The sequence below is a fragment of the Sciurus vulgaris genome (assembly GCF_902686455.1).
Source record: "Sciurus vulgaris genome assembly, chromosome: 10".
In the NCBI taxonomy this organism is placed as follows: domain Eukaryota; kingdom Metazoa; phylum Chordata; class Mammalia; order Rodentia; family Sciuridae; genus Sciurus; species Sciurus vulgaris.
The window spans coordinates 87,228,206-87,245,645 of NC_136470.1; the positions used below are offsets into that span (position 1 = coordinate 87,228,206).

A 17,440-nucleotide genomic window follows, 5' to 3' on the forward strand; every position below is an offset into this window, starting at 1 on the left:
AGGGATGTGTGGACTCCAGAGTGTGACCACCTTGGTTCTTACCCAGGTTCAGCAACAAATGCACTAGCTCTGTGGCCATGAGCAAATTAATCTTTCTGTACTTCAGCTTCTCATCTACAGAATGGAGATACTAATAGTACTGACCACTTAGGTTCCATACTGTGAGCACAAAATTAGATGATCTGTAGAGAATTATATAGGCACAAACAGGTCATGTGTTCGTGCTCAGTAAAATGTAGCTACTGAAATTTTGTACTAGACCATGGGGTCATCCAAGACAAAAACTGGGTCTTATTTATCTCTGTAACATTTTTTTTTTCCAGCACAGGGTTGGGCTGAATATTTTATACAAAATAAATGGTTACTGGATTCTAAACAATTAATTGACAATAGCTGTATTCAAGCATAAATCCCTGTACATCATCTTGGGTCTACGACAACTTTCTTATAAAAACCTATCACTGAATTCTTCCCCTGTCCTCCATTTAGCCACTGTTTGTTGCTACTCAATCCAGAAATTCCCAACTTCTCTTCCCAAGGTGGGATGGAGAATCTTGGCTCAAGGCAAATGTCACAAGAGCCACCCTCCAGGTATCAAGACCAACCCTGTAGAGAAAGTCACCGTGAAGTATCCTGCACTGTTCTCCTGCAGCCAAAGTTATAAATTGGGATTGGTTTGCTCTGGCTTATGTGGTGATCACATGTGGCTACAAGCCTTCCGGAGGCTTGGGGCCTGAGAGACTCAAAATGAAGAGAAATAATAAAACTGAGAGAATCAAGATCGCAGAAGGCTGAGAGGGAATGAGATAGGGGAGTGGAGGCAGTGGGGAATAGACAAAGTGGAAAGCAAGAGGATCTGGATGCTAAGCGGCCCTGCATCTAAGGAGACAGCCTGCAGGAATGTCAGCAACAAGCTGGAAGGTCCAGCAGCCAGACAGAAATGGTGCTGCCTGTGGAATAAATAATAGTACTAAGAAAAAATGGGAGAAGGAAGCACAATGCTCAACCAGAAAGTTAAATATCAAGGAACTGCTCCTTAAAAGTTCAGAGCACTTCCCCATACATCAACTTCTGCCTATACCATTCTCTCTGGCAAAGTCAACAGTTCAGTTTAGTGGCTGCTGGGCTCCCATCTTAATTCCATTTCACTTTTCCTTAGGACTCAAACATTTTAAGGGCTGTAATCAACACACTAAATGCCCACACTATTTGATATACCAGTGGAGGCAGAAAAAAAAGGTGAGCAAATCTTGACTTAAAAAATAATTCACTGCCCCCCTAAAAATCCACACTGCACTCCCCACCACGGGGGATGGGGGCAACCCCAGGATTGGCTAGCCTTGAACTCCCTTTACTAGGGGCTCTCTCCTAACATTGGTACCTTTCTTTCCCCACCTCTGACACATGGGGTGAATGGCAGGGCACACCAACGGAACAAGAACAGAAATGCTCCCTTATAAGCCCCCAGCATCCTGGGGAAGAGGAGAGAGCTGCCCCAAGCCTTCACAGGAGGAGGTGGAGGGGGCGGGGTGGGGGGCGGTTGTAGATTGCTTGTTTGTTTGTTTCCTGGAACACCCTGTTAAGAATCTCAGCAATTGCAGTTAGTGCCCTATCGTTTGGCAAGCAGAGCTGTTTCTCGTCGTTCCCAGCTGCACGGGATCTAATTCGCAAATACACCATCTTGCATTCAACACTTAAATGGAAAACAAGCAGCCCCGGGAGGGAAGCAAGTGGTCTAACTCTGCACGCCCTTTCCGAGGGATTTGTGTTTCAAGGTCCTTTGACTAGCTGGTGCCGGTTGCAGAGAGGATTTTACGGAGCCACGATCCTCTCCTCCTGAACCCACCCCCGCGAAGGTTACGAGTTGCAATTAAGCATAAGGAGAGAACGGGATTTGGTTGGGCCTTAGGCCTTGCCAGACGAAAACAGCAGCTAAAAGCTGTGAGAGCTCAGATTTTAAAGGGAGATAAGTGCTTATTCTTCCCACTGGAAACCTGGTTAAAAGAAATTAAGGCCTGTCCTAAAGGTAACTAAGATTAGAAGGCTCGATTTCCGTTTTCGGTGTTTCTGTGGGCCGAACGCCCAGGTCGGTCAGCGAGTTTCTCCCTGTGGAATGACGAATTCCTCTCGTCTGAATTCTAAAAAGATAACTTTGCTTGGTGCTGCAGCTGCGATCGTCTGGCGCCAAGCGACCCAATCCTGGCCGTGGCGTTGCTGAGGGAGAAGTGGGGGCGAGGGGAGAAGGGGGAAGAGCCGAGCCTTGGTGAAAAGTCCAGAGAGCTGCAAGAGGGGAAGTAACGGCGGCTCCTCCCGGCCTCGGCCCCTTTAAGTGCTTCACTGACTCAGCTAAGCTTCCCCCTCAGGTCGCGTTTTTTATGAATGAAAAACGTCCTTACATTCATTATATAAACAAGCCAAAGCTGATTGGCCAATGGCCCCCGGTGCATAAATTATGTAAAACAGACCCCTGAGGGGGTGGAGAGAGACCAACCGTGGGCCAATAGGAGGTGGAGTTGATGGGGCGGCTCGGCAGGATTTGCCCGAAGACAGGGTAAACAAGCGGTGATGGACAGCCGCGGGAACGGCTTCGGGCCAATGGGAACGAGGCTGGGCTAGGGCCGCGGGCCAATGGCGGCGGGCGGAGCAGCGGGCTGCTGGGGGCCGGGCCAGCGCTCCAGCCTGGTTGGCAGCTGCCGCGCAGAGTCCAGCCGCTGGTGTGCGGAGCGGTTCACCGTCTCCGGAGCGGCTCGACCCAGCCATTCGACTAGGCGCCCAGGCCCGGTGCGCGCGTGCGTGAGCGCGCCTGCGCCGCCGGGACCGCTGCAAGGGGCAGAGAGCCGCAGCCTCAGGTGAGGGGGCGTTGCAGGGGCAAAGGGGCATTACAAGGGGTGTCCTGCAATGGGTCCGAAAGGCCCAACCGGTGAGTGCTCATGGGCCCATCAGAATTCTCAAAGTCGAGGTGCACATCTGAGGTGAACCCCGGGGGCTGACCGGCCCCTCCCCCCCGCGGCCCGGTCCGGTTCGGTTTCTGGGAGGCATCGGGCGGAGGCGGCTAACGGTTCCGGAGCTCGAGCCCAGCGGGTTTCCGCATGTTGCGGGGGAGGCTCGCCCGAGCGCTAGGTGCGGGTGCGGGGCTCGGGATGGAGGTGGGGGAGCGCGGAGTTGCGGGGCTTTACAGTCTCTGGAGATTTGAGAGCCCCGAGGGGACTAGGAGGCTCGCGAGAAGAGAAGCTTGGCGAAGCTTTGCAGTTAGGAGGAGGGGGCGGGAAGCAGTTCGAGGCGGAATGTTTGAGAGGTGCTGCGCCCCCCCAAACCAAGAAGGGTTAAATGACATAGGCATGTGCAGCCTGCGGGGTTGGGGGTGGGCCAGGAACTTACGCAGCTCTTGCAACTTTCAGGTTTTGGAAAGGGGACACCCAATCCCCCACTCCAACCCCTAGCAGGGTGAGGGCACCGGGCTTCGCGGAGACTCTTGAGAAAAATCCGGGAGCGCCAGAACTGCGGCCTGGGGATGGTAGGGAGAAACCCGGTGCGGAGCGGGGAAGGAGAGATGCTGGAGCCTCGCGCTGGATTAGGGGTCTGGCTGCATTTTCAGGGAGGGGGGAACCGAACTCCTGGTGGAGGATGGGGTGCCAAGGAGAGATGTTTGGGCTTGTAGGGGGATAAATTGGAGGCGGTGGGTAGCGCACGGCGCCGCACCTCGTTTTTATGAATGTGGGTGACTTTATGAATGAAGCGGGTTTCTTTCGTTGGCTCGCGGCTCTCTGCGGGTTTTTTTTTTTTTTTTTTTTTTTTTTCCTCCCTTTCCCTTTTTGTGAATGAAGCATCTAGCTTTCTTCCTAAAACGCTGGGGTGAGGGGCCTGCGTCGGAGGCTGGGCGTGCGTTGGGAGTGGGGGCGGGGGCGCAGCTGAAGGAGTTTTCATGAATGGGGAAGGCTGGGAATTGGGTGGAAGTGTGTCTTGTTTTGTGAATGGGGCCCAGCGCTAGGGATCCAGTTACAGTCTCTACCTGATGTGGCGGCCGCGGCTCGCTTTCCCATTCATAAAACCAGGCCCGCTGCGCGCCACCGGGGAGGGGCCTCCATCGCGCCGCTGCACTGTGTTGAAGTTTTCCTGTGGGCACCCGGGAAGGGGGTGCACAAAGGAAGTGGTTTAAACTCCTGAATGAACTCGAGCCTTCCCTTCTGGCTTTAAAAAATACTTTGAACACGATGTTTCTAGTCCTTGAACTCTGAGGGCTGCTTCAAAGATCCTCCGTGCTGCTTTTGGATTCGCTCATGGCAGTTTCTTTTATTAGAATTTTAAAAGAAAATTTTGCTCTCAGGGTGAAGTATTTCATCATCAGACTCTGAAAATACCTCCCCATCTCCCCCTCTGCTCTTCTAATCGTTGTCTCCCTTCGCCGACAGACATTTACAGACCTCCTAATGCCACGACTTCCTCAGACATATTTTCGAAGGCGACAGAGAACTCTTTTTCATGCCCATCAACTCACTGCTAAGATTTCTCAGATTTTGTATACGGGTTGGTGACATTTGAGTGAGGCTTTATTCTGAACGTTTTTGCGCTGTTGGGAAAGCAAGCAGGCAGACTGGCGGCAGTGTTTTTCTAGAAGTTATGAACTGCTGTTTTGCTCCTTTATTTCCTTTGACTTTGAAAATATCTGATTACTTGGGCCAAGTGCTGAGAAGGCTGGCTGTGAAGCGTTTTCTTGTATCCTGCTCACTTGTGAAAATTTGATAGGCTCCACATTTTGGATGGAATTGCCCATTGGGAAAAAAAGTTCTCCACTTAATTTGTACACAAGTTAAAAAAATTATTCACTAAGCGTTGCTTAGGTTTGGGGTGAGTGAAATTAATGTTCTCTACCTTTTTGTTGACCTAACTGCATTTTTTATTTGGAGAATAAAACCAAGTTAGGAAGATGGCACCTTCCTAATATTGCTACTTTATTCCTCCCAAATTAGGAAACATTCTCTCATCTTCCTTTTGACCCCAACCTTTCTCCCCAGCCTCAACACTTACCAGGAATGAAATGAGCTTAATGGGGAGTGGGGGTGGGGATAATGTCTGGGAAATTTGACTTCACTGTAAGAAAAAAATTTAAATTTCCTTTCCATGGATCTTTTGCTTATAATGCTTTTTAAAAGGCCTCTGGTAACGATGCATTAAAAATATGTACAGTGAAATTGTTTCTTTATCAATTTCTTTTCATAGATATTTTATTCTTTTAGAAATTGGAGATAACGCAGATATCTCTGTAAGTTGCCATGGAGATATTTGTGACATTACAGACATACACCTGTTTGGACAGGTGGTTTAGGTTTTAAATAATGAGTTGTGTCTGAAGATGAGTACACTTCTGATCAATTTTTACTTGGAATTATACATAGTGTTTTTACCACTGACCTATAAAATACTTTTAGAAACACCACGTGTGTCAGATTCTTAATTGCCAATAATTTAGAATACTTAAACCCAGTTTCTCTACTTCTGTCACTGTGTTTTTAAAATCCTACTACAAATGCTCTGGAGTATCTTCTATATCAGAGAATCAGGAGATCACCTTTTTATAATGAAAATAAGGTTTTTTGGGTTTTTTGTTTTGTTTTGTTTTTGTTTTTGTTTTGTAGAGGAAAGGGAGTACGGAATCTATAATCTTAATGATAAAAAGAAAGACAATAATGACTAGGTAAATGGATTTGGCACTGAGTACATTGTGAACTTTTGATACCATTAATCAAGCCCAAAGTTGGTCTGAAAGCTTACACATTGAGTGGGCTTTTAAAGTACTTGAGAGAAGGGTAGTGATTTTGTACAATCATAAAGAAAAGAGTAGCATAAAATTGCTTCATTCCCCTTATCCCCCAGTTAAAATCTCCCAAATTCATATTACAGGAGGATCTCTTTTCCCCCAGAAATTACTCAATGCTGAAACCTTTCAAAGTGATATTAGAGACGTTGGAAGCACCATGGATGGGTTTTATGATCAGCAAGTCCCTTTTATGGTCCCAGGGGTAAGTTTATATGACTTTTGGTTTGTTTTGTCCTCCCTCTTCAGTGAGTAGTCTTCTCACTTGTTAGTGGGTCAGCTCCCTTTGGGCCTCTTTACTTGAATCTTTTGTCTGTTGGCCTCTTTCAGAAATCTCGATCAGAGGAATGTCGAGGACGGCCTGTGATTGACAGAAAGAGGAAATTTTTGGACACAGATCTGGCTCATGATTCTGAAGGTAGTGAAGCTTCCCCTCCTCGGTTGTGTCTTCCTCACGTCACTCCCAGTGACAACAGCATGTAGACTCTTCCCCCTCTTCTCCTTAGTGGAAGTAATAGCCTCATTCTGGGGTCTTCTGTTTTTAATTCCAGAGTTGTTTCAGGATCTCAGTCAACTTCAAGAGGCTTGGTTAGCTGAAGGCAAGTTTCTTGGCTGTCCTATTTTCCATATAAAACATTTTACTGTGCCTTTTAATAAAACTTAAAGATCTAAAATAAAAATCTCTTTTTCAGCACAAGTTCCTGATGATGAACAATTTGTCCCAGATTTTCAGTCTGATAACTGTAAGTACCTTTCTAGTGAAGACACATTTGTTCTGAAATTGGTTGGTTTTGGATCATCAAAGTCTAGAATACTCTTTTCAGCCATACCAAGCCAATTTAATAATTCATGGTTAAACGGAAGCCTTTGTTCCATTTCTTATTGAAATTATTTCTGAAGTGCTTCTACTCCATCGCAGGCAAGATTTACTGAACATGATTTCATCCTAAATTTCTTTTTTTCTTTTTTTGGGGGGAGGGGGAAGGGGAGGATACTGGGGGTTGAACTTGGGAGCTTGCATGAGTTAGGCAGACATTCTACCATTACATCACCCCCCACAACTTTTTTTTCCCCCCAGCACTGGGGATTGAACCCAGGGTACTCTATCACTGAGCCACATCCCCAATCCTTTTTGTTTTTTATTTTTTGAGACAGATTCTCACTAAATTGCCCAGGCTGGCCTCAAATTTGCAATCCTCCTGAGTATCTGGGATTACAGAACGTGCTACTGTAAATTTATTGGCCTAAATTTCTTTTTAAGGATATTGCAAAGCTTCAATCTCAAAAATTGTAAATTAACTGACATATAAGATGCTGGGCCAAGCAATTATTAATCATCTGATTTCTTATAACTTTTTTTTTTTTAATACAGTAAGCCTTTGATGCAAATGATGATGAGTCTGGCTTTTTTTTTTCTTTTAAAGATGCAGAAGATAGTTAATGGGAAATCCCAGTTAATTGTGGTTTCACTCAACATGTTAATTTTGTTTCTGCTAAGCTATCAGAGGGTGTCACAGAGTGACCTGATTTTATTTTTCTTGCAGTTGCTGTGACTTTACCATTCATAGACAAGTAAAACCTTTTTCTTAAAATGGTCATTAAGTGCTCATTACTTGAGATAATAAAATGCAGTGTGTGGCTCCAAAGATGGCTCTAGGTGCTGACAGGAGCATGGTTAGTTTTGACCTGAAGTTTAGAGGCTGTCCTCAACAGGTTTGGGAGCTTTTATGGTCCAGGCAGAGCTATCAAGGACAAAGCTGGCTGATGAAATTTGAGCAGCACAGGGCTGCTCTAGAGAGCATTAGTCACTGGCGAATGAGCAGATTTAAGAGAGGCCTGGAGAAAATGCTGCCTCTCTCGAGAGTTGCATCATAGAAAAATTCATGTCTCTTAGTCATAGTTTATAATAGCAAGCACCTGAGCCAGGCAAGCATTCAATTTCTCATTTTGTACCAAGATTCTTCCCACCTTTTTTAATCTTTTTGATTGTGTGTGTGTGTGTGTGTGTGTGTAAAAATGCCACTGGGAGAAAGGGTATCTTTGAATCTAAGTAAAAGCTGGGTATTCTAAATCTTTTAAATGAAAGAACAGAGGTACCAGCTAAACATTCTTTAATGATAGGCCTTATGTCCAAGGCACAATGCCATGAAACTTTAAAAGGGAATAGACTGTAATGCACAGATGCATGGTTGCCTTAGCTTTGTTGCAGCTTGCTGTGGATGTTTTCTATACGAAAGGAAATGCTTATTAATTATTGCCCTTTGATTGCTTTCAAGTGATTGGGAAACTTGCCTCTGAAAAGCTAAATAAAGATAATCCAAATATTGTGCGTGCGTGTGTGTGTGTGTGTGTGTGTGTGTGTGTGTGTGTAAGATGAAAGACAGAATTTATAATCTAACTTTGTTCTGTGTTGACAGTTTGGCCCAGTCTTTCCATTTCTTGCTCAGATCAACGTAAACTATAGTCTGTTTGGGAGGTGGCTTTCTTGGCAGAGGTTCTTTGAAACATTTTTATGACACTTTTGTTTGTTTCTCTGTAACCCAAAAGAGTTAAAAGGGAGGTGAGATAACTGCATTCAAATTGATTGCATGTGCTGAAGGAAAGGTCTGTTCATGAGAGAAAGATGTCAGCAAATAGGATTTGTTTTTGAAAGGATATTTATCTGGAGGAACAAGCTAAAGCAAAGAAATCAATAAATGTGTTTTGATTCCTTAGAATTAATTCCTGCTCAGCGAATAAAATGTGCTAAGTTCACTAATTAAAATACCATACCTTAAATGGAGGTGTTCTGGGAGATGTCCCTGCTTACCAAGTGTGATGTTTTTTACTTTCTTTGCTTTTTGCTTTAAATGCTTAAGATTGAGTTTTTCTATATTTTAAGGATAAAATGGATGGTTGAGTAGCCTAGAAAAGCCTTTAATAATTTTTTTCCCCTCTGATTCTTATTTCTTGAGTTGGAGCTTAGGGAAGGATAGATTTAAATAGGTTTACTTGTTGAGAGGTTGGGCAAGAATACCAGTATGGGGCAGTGTGGCCTTGAGTTGTTCATTCAGACTGGTATGTTTGACTGTGGTTCAGACTGACACAGAGCCCCAGAGTTGCCAGAGCCCACAGCTGGGCAGGGCAGAGCAGAGCACCCTTACTTCTCTGTCCACAGCCTTGTGCGGAGGCCTCCACTATAGTTACCCGCTGGAAGAGGCCATGATTATTATTTCCCCAGGGGAGGGAAAGAAACATATTCAAATTGAATGAAGTCTTATGAGTTAGTTTGAATCTCCCAATCAGTCAATGAATTATATAAAGCACACTTATAATTGCCAGGAAAAGCAAACCTTTTTCCTACAGCATCAGAAATATTTATAATAAATGTTCTCGCCAGTGACCACTGTTCGTGTCAGTTTCCTCTTAAAATGATATATTTCCCTTCTTGTATGAATGAAAGTGTGTGTAGGTATGAAAGAAGAAATGCTAAGTAATGTGAATAATTATTTTTTTATTTTGGAATGTCAGTACTGAAGATTATGAATTTTTGGTGGGGCAAGTAAACACTATGAGCTTAACTTCTAAAGAAATTATGTTTTGTAAGTTTTCCAGATTTGGGTTCCCTGCCCGTAGATATCCATCCACAAGTTATATGAATAAGTGAAATAACTGTAAGTCTTACGGAAATGTCCAGTTTACCTCTAGCTATGCAGATTTTACCTCTACCTTTCAGATATAGACATTAATGAAGTATCTCTTACTGGAAATTCCTTAAAGTCAAATTCAAGGAAGCAGAAAGTGTGACCTATAGGTGGTAAGCATTCTGCCCAGTACCTTCCATTGTCCCTTGGTCCTGCCTGAGAAGTAACCCTAAAAATCCTGAACTGTTCAAGCTGGAAATCCCTTGTAGAGATCATCTTGTTTCACCCTCCCATTTTACAGAGGAGATAATATAAGGTCCAGATAGCTGGAGAGACTGACCAGTGGTTTGGAGGCAAATAGAGTTAGGTGAAATGAGAAGAAAAATCTGTAATTATATTCTTTAAGAAGCTTTCACAAAGCTGCAGAATCAGGCTACTGGCATGCTCAGTGGATTTAAGTCTCCCTCACCATTCAGATACCTAAGGTGACTCTCAGGAAAGACTTAGGGAGATTGTCAGCCATTCAGTCCAACACCTCAGTTCTCTTCCATGATCCTGAGGAAACCATTATAAATCTTAGTGCTTCAAGTTTTTCCATTTAGGATTTGGAAGAGAGCCAGAAATTATGAAACAAAAAATATTAAAATTGATATGTTTCCTTAAAGACATATTGATGTGTATATAGATAAAAATTCATGTTTATAAATAAACATGCACACATACACAAGCACGTGTTAGTATATCCATATATACACATTTTTACAACACATTTTTACAGAATTAACAAATCAAAGTCATAGATAAGATTGGTTTTCAAGAGCCCTTCACTGTAGGTGTGGGGTACATGTTACATTCATTTTTTCTGAATTGACTCCTTAGGTATTTAAGGGGGTAATACTAGATTTAGGCATATATAAATAGCAGTTTTTAAAAATGCAGACTTCAGTTCTGATTTTTTAAAATACCACTCATTTATTTCAATGATGGTATTGTGAATACCACCATTAGGATCTTGAATAGCTAAAATATTTAATACTGAGGAGAGGGCATGATAAAATCTTACTTTAAAATCATAGCCTCAATACCAAATACAATTTAGAGATTTGTTCTAAAATTCAAATGACTCCATTTTCCCCTTGAAGTGTTCTTTTTAGACCTGTATTTCAAAAAGAATGGAACTACTGAAGGAAGTACAAGTAATTTCCTAAGGACTGACTAATTAACTGATAAGATCAACTTTTCATAAATACATTGGAGTAGATGACTAGGGAAATAGGATTAACTGTTACGCCAACCTTTGAGTCTAAAACACATTGATCTTAATCCTGTGTCACTGTGAGATTATTCTACAGAACTTTTTTTTTTTTTTTCTTTTAACATGGGAGGCAAATATAGTAGAAATAATCAGTTCCTTTCTTTTGGGCAAGACACATCATTCTGACCCAGATGGGGTGTAGCAAAAAGCTCCACATTTACTTGCTGTGTGGTCTAGGCCATTTCCATTTGAAAGGATCCTCCTAAAGTCTTTTTAACATTTTTTGAAGATAAGAAAGAGAACAGCAGGCACTTTACAAAGGAGAGGCGTAAGGAAGTCAAGGCTGTTGGTTTTTACTTTTCAGGAGCCAGTAGTTCTGAAGGTAGGGAGAAGGAAGAAAAGCATGCTGAAGAAAGCACGAGGAGAGCTTAGAGGAGAGATGATTTCGATTTTACAGTGTGCTTTCAACGTCTTTGTTAGGCAGCCCACTACCTTGCCTCCGGAGAGGGTGCTAAATGATTTGAAGTCCTTCCTGTTCTGAGAGCCTCTAACTCTTAAGGACCCAAGACCTAAAGTACCTATTGATCTAAAAGAGCCATAAGTTTAACAAAGTCTGCTTTCTTCTAACTTCGATTCAGTTAGGCTTATTTAAAACAATGGAATCTTCTCCTACTTTCTATGTCTCTCTTCTCTTGGTCCTCTAATAAAACCAGGTGAGGAAGACTTGGAGAGATAATCTCTATCAGGCAGATCACCTGTGCAGGTGGCCGAAGCAAAAAATCCTGGCATCCATCAAGAAGCCACCATTCACCCCTTTCTCCTTTAGCAGTCTTAAGTTTTACAAGATTAAGATATAGGTAGTGTGATAAAGCCAAAGATTTGTATTAACTGCCATTTCTACTAAGTAAGAATAGTAGTATGATTTCAGTTACTGGGAATGGGGTGGGTTTGGGAACCTGATTACTTACCTAGAGACTGTTTCCTCCAGTGTTTTGGGGTTTTAATGATGGTAAAGCATATCCAGCCTCAGAGACTGACAGCCCCCTCTCAGGCATACGGCTGCCCTTGAGGCAGCTTGGGCCCCATCTGTACCCTGGCACACAGTGCTTCTCTACTTGGATTCCAAGGAGCTCAGAGTCTTGTCATGTTGCAGCTCCCAGCTCTTGGATGAGTGCCAGGCATGCTGATGCCATTACCGGATTAGGTTGCTTTTTTAAAAATTCATTTTGTGAACTCATCAAACTCATTTAACAGAGGCTTTGGTCGTCAGTTTCTATCATTGTCCTAGTCCTCTAGGCTCTGCTAAAAGGAGTGACAGGATACCAAGATACTAGGCCCCTAGTTGTGTGTGTGTGTGTGTGTGTGTGTGTGTAAATCATAACTATAATGTGTGTACACCTTTGGGCCTGGTGGGTAGATGACAATGGACTAGTAATAGTAACTCCCATGTTAAAGAAGAGCCCCACATGAAGGGAACCTGCCTAGCAAATAAAGGAGGTTCTCCTGATTAGAAGGAACAAGCCTGTAAGGAAAATTGCAGCAGAGGATGAAAGATTCCAAGGAGCAGGCTTAAATCTAGGTATTAAAAAGCTAGGAGTTTGAGGTTGGTCTGCTGAACCACCAAGGAATGGAGTAGAGATTCTGGTCAGAAAGACCTCAGAAATGCGGACAGGCAGGGAAAAGACATAAACATCAGACATTTGAAAAATGGCCAAATGTGTTTTGAAAAAAAAGAAAAAAAGAGAAAGAAACAATCTGTGAACACAGTTATCTCCTGGATTTGATTTTCATAAAGAAATATGCTTTTCCTTGAAATAAAGTGTGGTTGTCAAACCGGCTCCATCGACTCTCCCTTGGGGCGGTTATTAAAGGTTTGGAAAAAAATCTCTAAGAAACCAAACCAGTTTTTGGCTTTGTACTTTTGGAAATCTTGGAATAAATTTCACCCTCCAACCCCAGATTTGCACATTCTTCCCTTTTAATGTCTCCTGGGCATTCAAAGGGGTGTCCCAAACTCTTCAAAACCACGCCAAAGCCAAGAAAAGGAACTGTGAAACTGTCCTAATAGGTAGCTTACAGCCCCTTTCTCTGCAGCCAGAGAATCTGTGTCTCCAGAGTCCCTCTCCCCTGGGAGGAAGCCAGGTGGCTCCCAGTGTAGCTACTGGCAATGAATGGGAAAGAAAGTCTAGAGAGGCAGGCAAGTTTCCAGAGAGAGCCGTCTCCTAATGCAAACCAGCTCGCCCAGGGGCAGGAGAAATACCAGTGCAGTCTGTTTTTCTCAGCTGGAAGCTACACTTGGTTTCTGAACAGGGCTGCACATGATAGTTTTCTTTTGCCTTTCCCCTTTTGCCAGAGGGCACTTCCCGACCTCACTTATAGCAGATTTGCACACCCTTGCAGATTTCAGCAATGGTCTCGGCTATTTAGATCCTAGGGAGGGTGCAGAGCAGGCAGGCGCCCCTGCAGTGTCTGAATTTCTTACATAAACACAGCGCACTGGGCGAGCAAGCGTCCCTGCCCCGACAGCTGGGCGCTGGGCACTGTTAGGTCTGCCCTAGCTAGCTGAGCTGCAGACTCCCCCTTTTGCCTGAATGGAGCATTCCAAATTGGTTGTGAATGGAGGGCGGGGCTCACTTGCAGACTTTTTCAATGAATAACCAGACCCCATTGTGCAGCCTGTGGAAAAACAACCAACTCAAACAACACTGGGACTGTTAGAAATATGCTTGTGATTGGCAGCTTGGAGAGCCTCCAAAATTAGTTTCCTTTGGCTTCCCTGCTGCTCCCTGTTCTCCAAGCCTGGGCTTAATGGAGTTTGAGTTTTCTTTTAAGTACTGTATTTAACCCTCAAGCTGCCCTGCTGATGGCCTGAGTTTATGGGGAAGGGCTGTTCCTGCTCAGGAGACCATGAGTCCTCTCCCTTTTGGCCCCACCTTGTCTCCCTTTTTAGACTAGCTGTCTAAAGGGCAGGATAATAGAGAAGAGGGTGGTGTAGCTTCCCCTGGAGAGAGGTGTTGAGACTTGATCTGAGGATATTATCTCCTTTTATCTCCTTCCCTGGAGTTGTGGCTTTAACTCCCCATAAAAGATTCCTGCCTGCTCTTGGGCTCTGACCTCCACTAGTCTCCACTCCAGGCCTGAAGAACTTAGGTGCTCCTGCCACATGCATGTATTTATTGATTAGATTTATTTATTTTAATTTTTATTTTTATTTATTTTTGTGTGCGGTACTGGAGATCAAACTTGGGAGTGTTCTCTCTCTGAGTCACATATCCAGTCCTTTTTATTTTGTTCCGAGACAGGGTCTTGCTGAGTTGCTGAGGCTGGCCTCAAACTTGTGATCCTTCTGCCTCAGCCTCCCAAGTTGCTGGGATTACAGGCATGTGCCACTGTGCCTAGCTTCTTGCGTAGATTTTAACATGGGATTGACAAAGCTGTAATTATTCCTTGGCTTTCTTTCCTGTTTAATTTCCCACTGTGACTGGATAAGTGTCATTTTATGAAGACATTTCACAAACTGCTACTCAGCTGTTAAAGAATCTCACTATGGCTGCAATTCTTACACTGGGCACTAATCAAATACTTTGCCTCCCAAAATGAACATCCTAGGAAGTACCAAAAAGAACCCAGTCTCTGATCAAGCCCCAAACCAGAGTGACCTCCTCACACTGGAACCAGACCAGGATCTAGGGCTACACACACCTCAGAAGCATCCACTATTAAACATCCTTCAGTATCTTCAGCTAGTTAAGACCCACAAAAAGCTGTGTGGGCTAGCCCAGGGCTGTGTGGCAGCATGAAAAGAACAGTCAGTTAAAAAGCAAAACAAAACTTAACATTAAGGCAATGATGCGGGATGCGATGCATTTTCCTCAGGATTTTACAGAGCCCTTCTTATTGCTTACTCTTCATCTTCATAACGATAATACAGCCATTTGCACTTGTGTTTTGTCATAAGGTTTTTTCCCTGAAAGATTCCTCTTGCCGTAAATTGATCTTGTAAGCATGCTTTCCCTTCCTTATTACAATAAGAACGGGCCTGAGCAGTTTGTCCTTTGTGAGAGAGTTTGAAACATGCCAGGAGGTGACCCTAGATATTGGTTGTGTGGGATGAGGCTGATAGGGGGCTTCTCCTCTGGAGCTGAGGAGAACTTAGCTTACATAAACACTTTTCAGCTGAGTGCCTGGAAATGCTTTGTAATGGCCTGAAAGAGCACTTGACAAGGATATTTTATACTTTCCCATAGAAAAATTAGAATGGAAGGGGGGATGTCTCCTGCACATAGTCACCCTTAGTGAAGAACAGATCCTAAAGCCCACCCCAAGTTTCCTAATTTGAATTTTAATAGAAAATAACTGAATGAAGGTAACTGCACTGTGCTGAGGACTATCTTAAGCCAGAAAGTTTGTTTCTCAATTTTCTTTTCATTTCTTCCTTTCCTGACCAGCCATAGAATTTTATTTCTTGAGAAACATGGAGAAAAGCACATAGGGTCTTAACATATTCTGTATCTTGATGAATATTAAATTTAGTCCCTGCTTCTAATCTCATTCCATTTCTGTTGAAATAGGGAAAAAAATGTTTCTAAGGTTCCAAGTGTCTCCAAAAGCAGAGAGGCCCTATAATATATTTCTTTATATCTAGCTCAGCTACAGCAACCTGCTCTGTACACAGTCAATACCTACTAAATGTATTTTGCACATGACCACATCCTCTGTTCTTTCTTCCCGTTCCATCTTCCAACAGGCCTAGAATCCTCACTAGAAAGATTGTAACTTTTTGGGTCTCAAAACCTAGTTCTAAGGGTCCTTGGGGTGACCTTGGCAAAAAATAATCTATTTCTCATTTTCCATTTCTTCTTTTGGGTGCTTACATTAGCCAGGTGCTCCTTGGTTGCATTTAAACTTTAAGCAGCTGATACTTATGCTTCCCAGTAAAACTGCATGTGTTCGAGAACAGGCACAGTCCAGGCACCCCTGCGCACATACTGAGTTTCTGCTAGTAGGGGGGCTAGAGACAGAAGGGAATGGTTTTGGAAGGAGAAGTGATTCCTCTAGGGTTTGGATTTTCTCCTGTCAGATTTTAAGGATGAATTTTAAATTTGAAGTTGAAGATAAGATTTTTCCACAGGGTTTAAATGCTATTTCAAGTACTGTTATATTTCATTTTAGTGCCAGTTTAGAAGAGAATTGTATGTTGGGAGTAAAGTGTAGAATGGATGATAAGGTCTGGTTTCGCTCGTTTTTTCCTTTCAGGAAAAATGCTGTTACCCTAATCAAGGTGGTGTGTTCCACCGTGAGCAGCCCTCCATGGTCTGCCACAGCAGCAGAAGCCATGCTGTCATCTCTGACCACACTGGAGTGGGAAGACTAGGGCTCTCTAGTTGTCTATCATTGGTAAATGTTGAATATTAAAATTATTTGAACAGCCACCCAAGGAAAAGTCGTACGCTGGTCTGAAGGATGCTCAGATCCTCGTTTTGGTGTAATCAGGCCAGCCACATTGTTTTGCTGTCAATGCCATATGCACAAAAGTAACCAAACTCCCCAGGTGGGAGCAGCTCTGTGGCCGAGGTCTGAAAGCCCCAGCACATGGCAGTGGAAGGTGGTAGTGTATCAGAACCCCAGGGGAGCCTCTTATTTTTATCTTGGTTTTTCTCAGTTAGCTGTGTACACGTGGGGAAGCCATTTACTTTAAAACTGTTAAATGCTTTGGTTTCTCCAAGGCCCACAAGCTCTGAGATGTGATTCTTATTTAGAAATAATCATTCTGTACAAAATATTTTTTATGGAAGAGCCCCATCCACATCTATTGACACATGAGCCCTACCTTAATCAGAATTGACCCTGCTCTTTTCTATACTCCTTTTCTGCTCTTTAATTTCTCTTATATTCAAGCCCTCGTGAGTTCCCATTTTTAGAATTTTAAAGCAACAATCCTAAATGGTTAGGACTGTTAGGACATGTGTCCTTTGCAGGAAAGGTACTTCATAGATCCAAACTGTTTCAAGTATAATGCTGTTGGAAAGAGTGTGAACTTCAAGTAAACCCGAAACTAGTTCATCTAGGTGTTAAAAAAAAAAAAGAAAGAAAAGAAAAGAAAAAAGTGTCTGCTACCATCGGCATTCAGTTTTCTTCCTTATTTGATAATAGTTTTTCTGTTTGGAAATGACTGTTTAAAAGATGCAGTTTGTACCAAGAATGAGAAAGCACTTCAGTGCTAGACAATTATTCTTACCATCTGTGAGTCAGGACATTCCTGATTTAGTACATATGTACAAAGTGGGCTCTTCTTACTTCCAGGACCACTTCTCTGGGTGGAGGAGAGAAAGGACATTAATACAAAGAATGTCTTTCCTTCTGTTCAGCCAGACTTAGAATAGAAGCCTTTGAAAATCACCTTTCATTATTGTTAGTATTGATAGAGGTGAAAAAAGGACAAAACCAGTATCTCAAAATCATCCTAGCAACCCGCCTTCCTAGATGATGCCCAAGGACATGACTTGCCAGCTTTTCTACCCTGACAAACTTGACACTGGAACGTACATCACCCTTGTGATGCTTTCACTCTGCAGACCTGCAGTAGATCAGTGTGTGCCTCTGTGCAGAACCCATTACCCTGAGCTCTTCCCTGGGCCCTCTCAACCTTTGGAGGGTAGAACTGGCTGCTAGCCTCAGGCATCAGGAGAGAGAGAGCTTTGAGGAACACTTGTTCTTAGCCAAGCTTCCCTTCCCCATTTGTCGCACTGT

The 17,440-nt window shown here is 43.3% G+C and overlaps 1 protein-coding gene across 2 annotated transcripts in view; it reads left to right on the forward strand.

Moving 5' to 3' along the window:
• The first annotated feature begins 2,680 nt into the window (after window positions 1-2,680).
• The window catches only part of ETV5 (ETS variant transcription factor 5), a 57,217-nt gene continuing 42,457 nt past the window's right edge, over window positions 2,681-17,440 (forward strand). Inside the window, exons 1-5 of one of the 2 annotated variants that reach the window (XM_079100621.1) lie at window positions 2,681-2,849; window positions 5,919-6,017; window positions 6,143-6,230; window positions 6,364-6,411; window positions 6,505-6,555. In XM_079100621.1, the coding sequence (XP_078956747.1) occupies window positions 5,973-6,017; window positions 6,143-6,230; window positions 6,364-6,411; window positions 6,505-6,555 (232 nt within the window). In that variant the 5' untranslated portion in view covers window positions 2,681-2,849; window positions 5,919-5,972. Of the gene's footprint in view, window positions 2,850-5,898; window positions 6,018-6,142; window positions 6,231-6,363; window positions 6,412-6,504; window positions 6,556-17,440 lie in introns of both variants that reach the window. The other variant, XM_079100620.1, reaches the window with a different exon arrangement.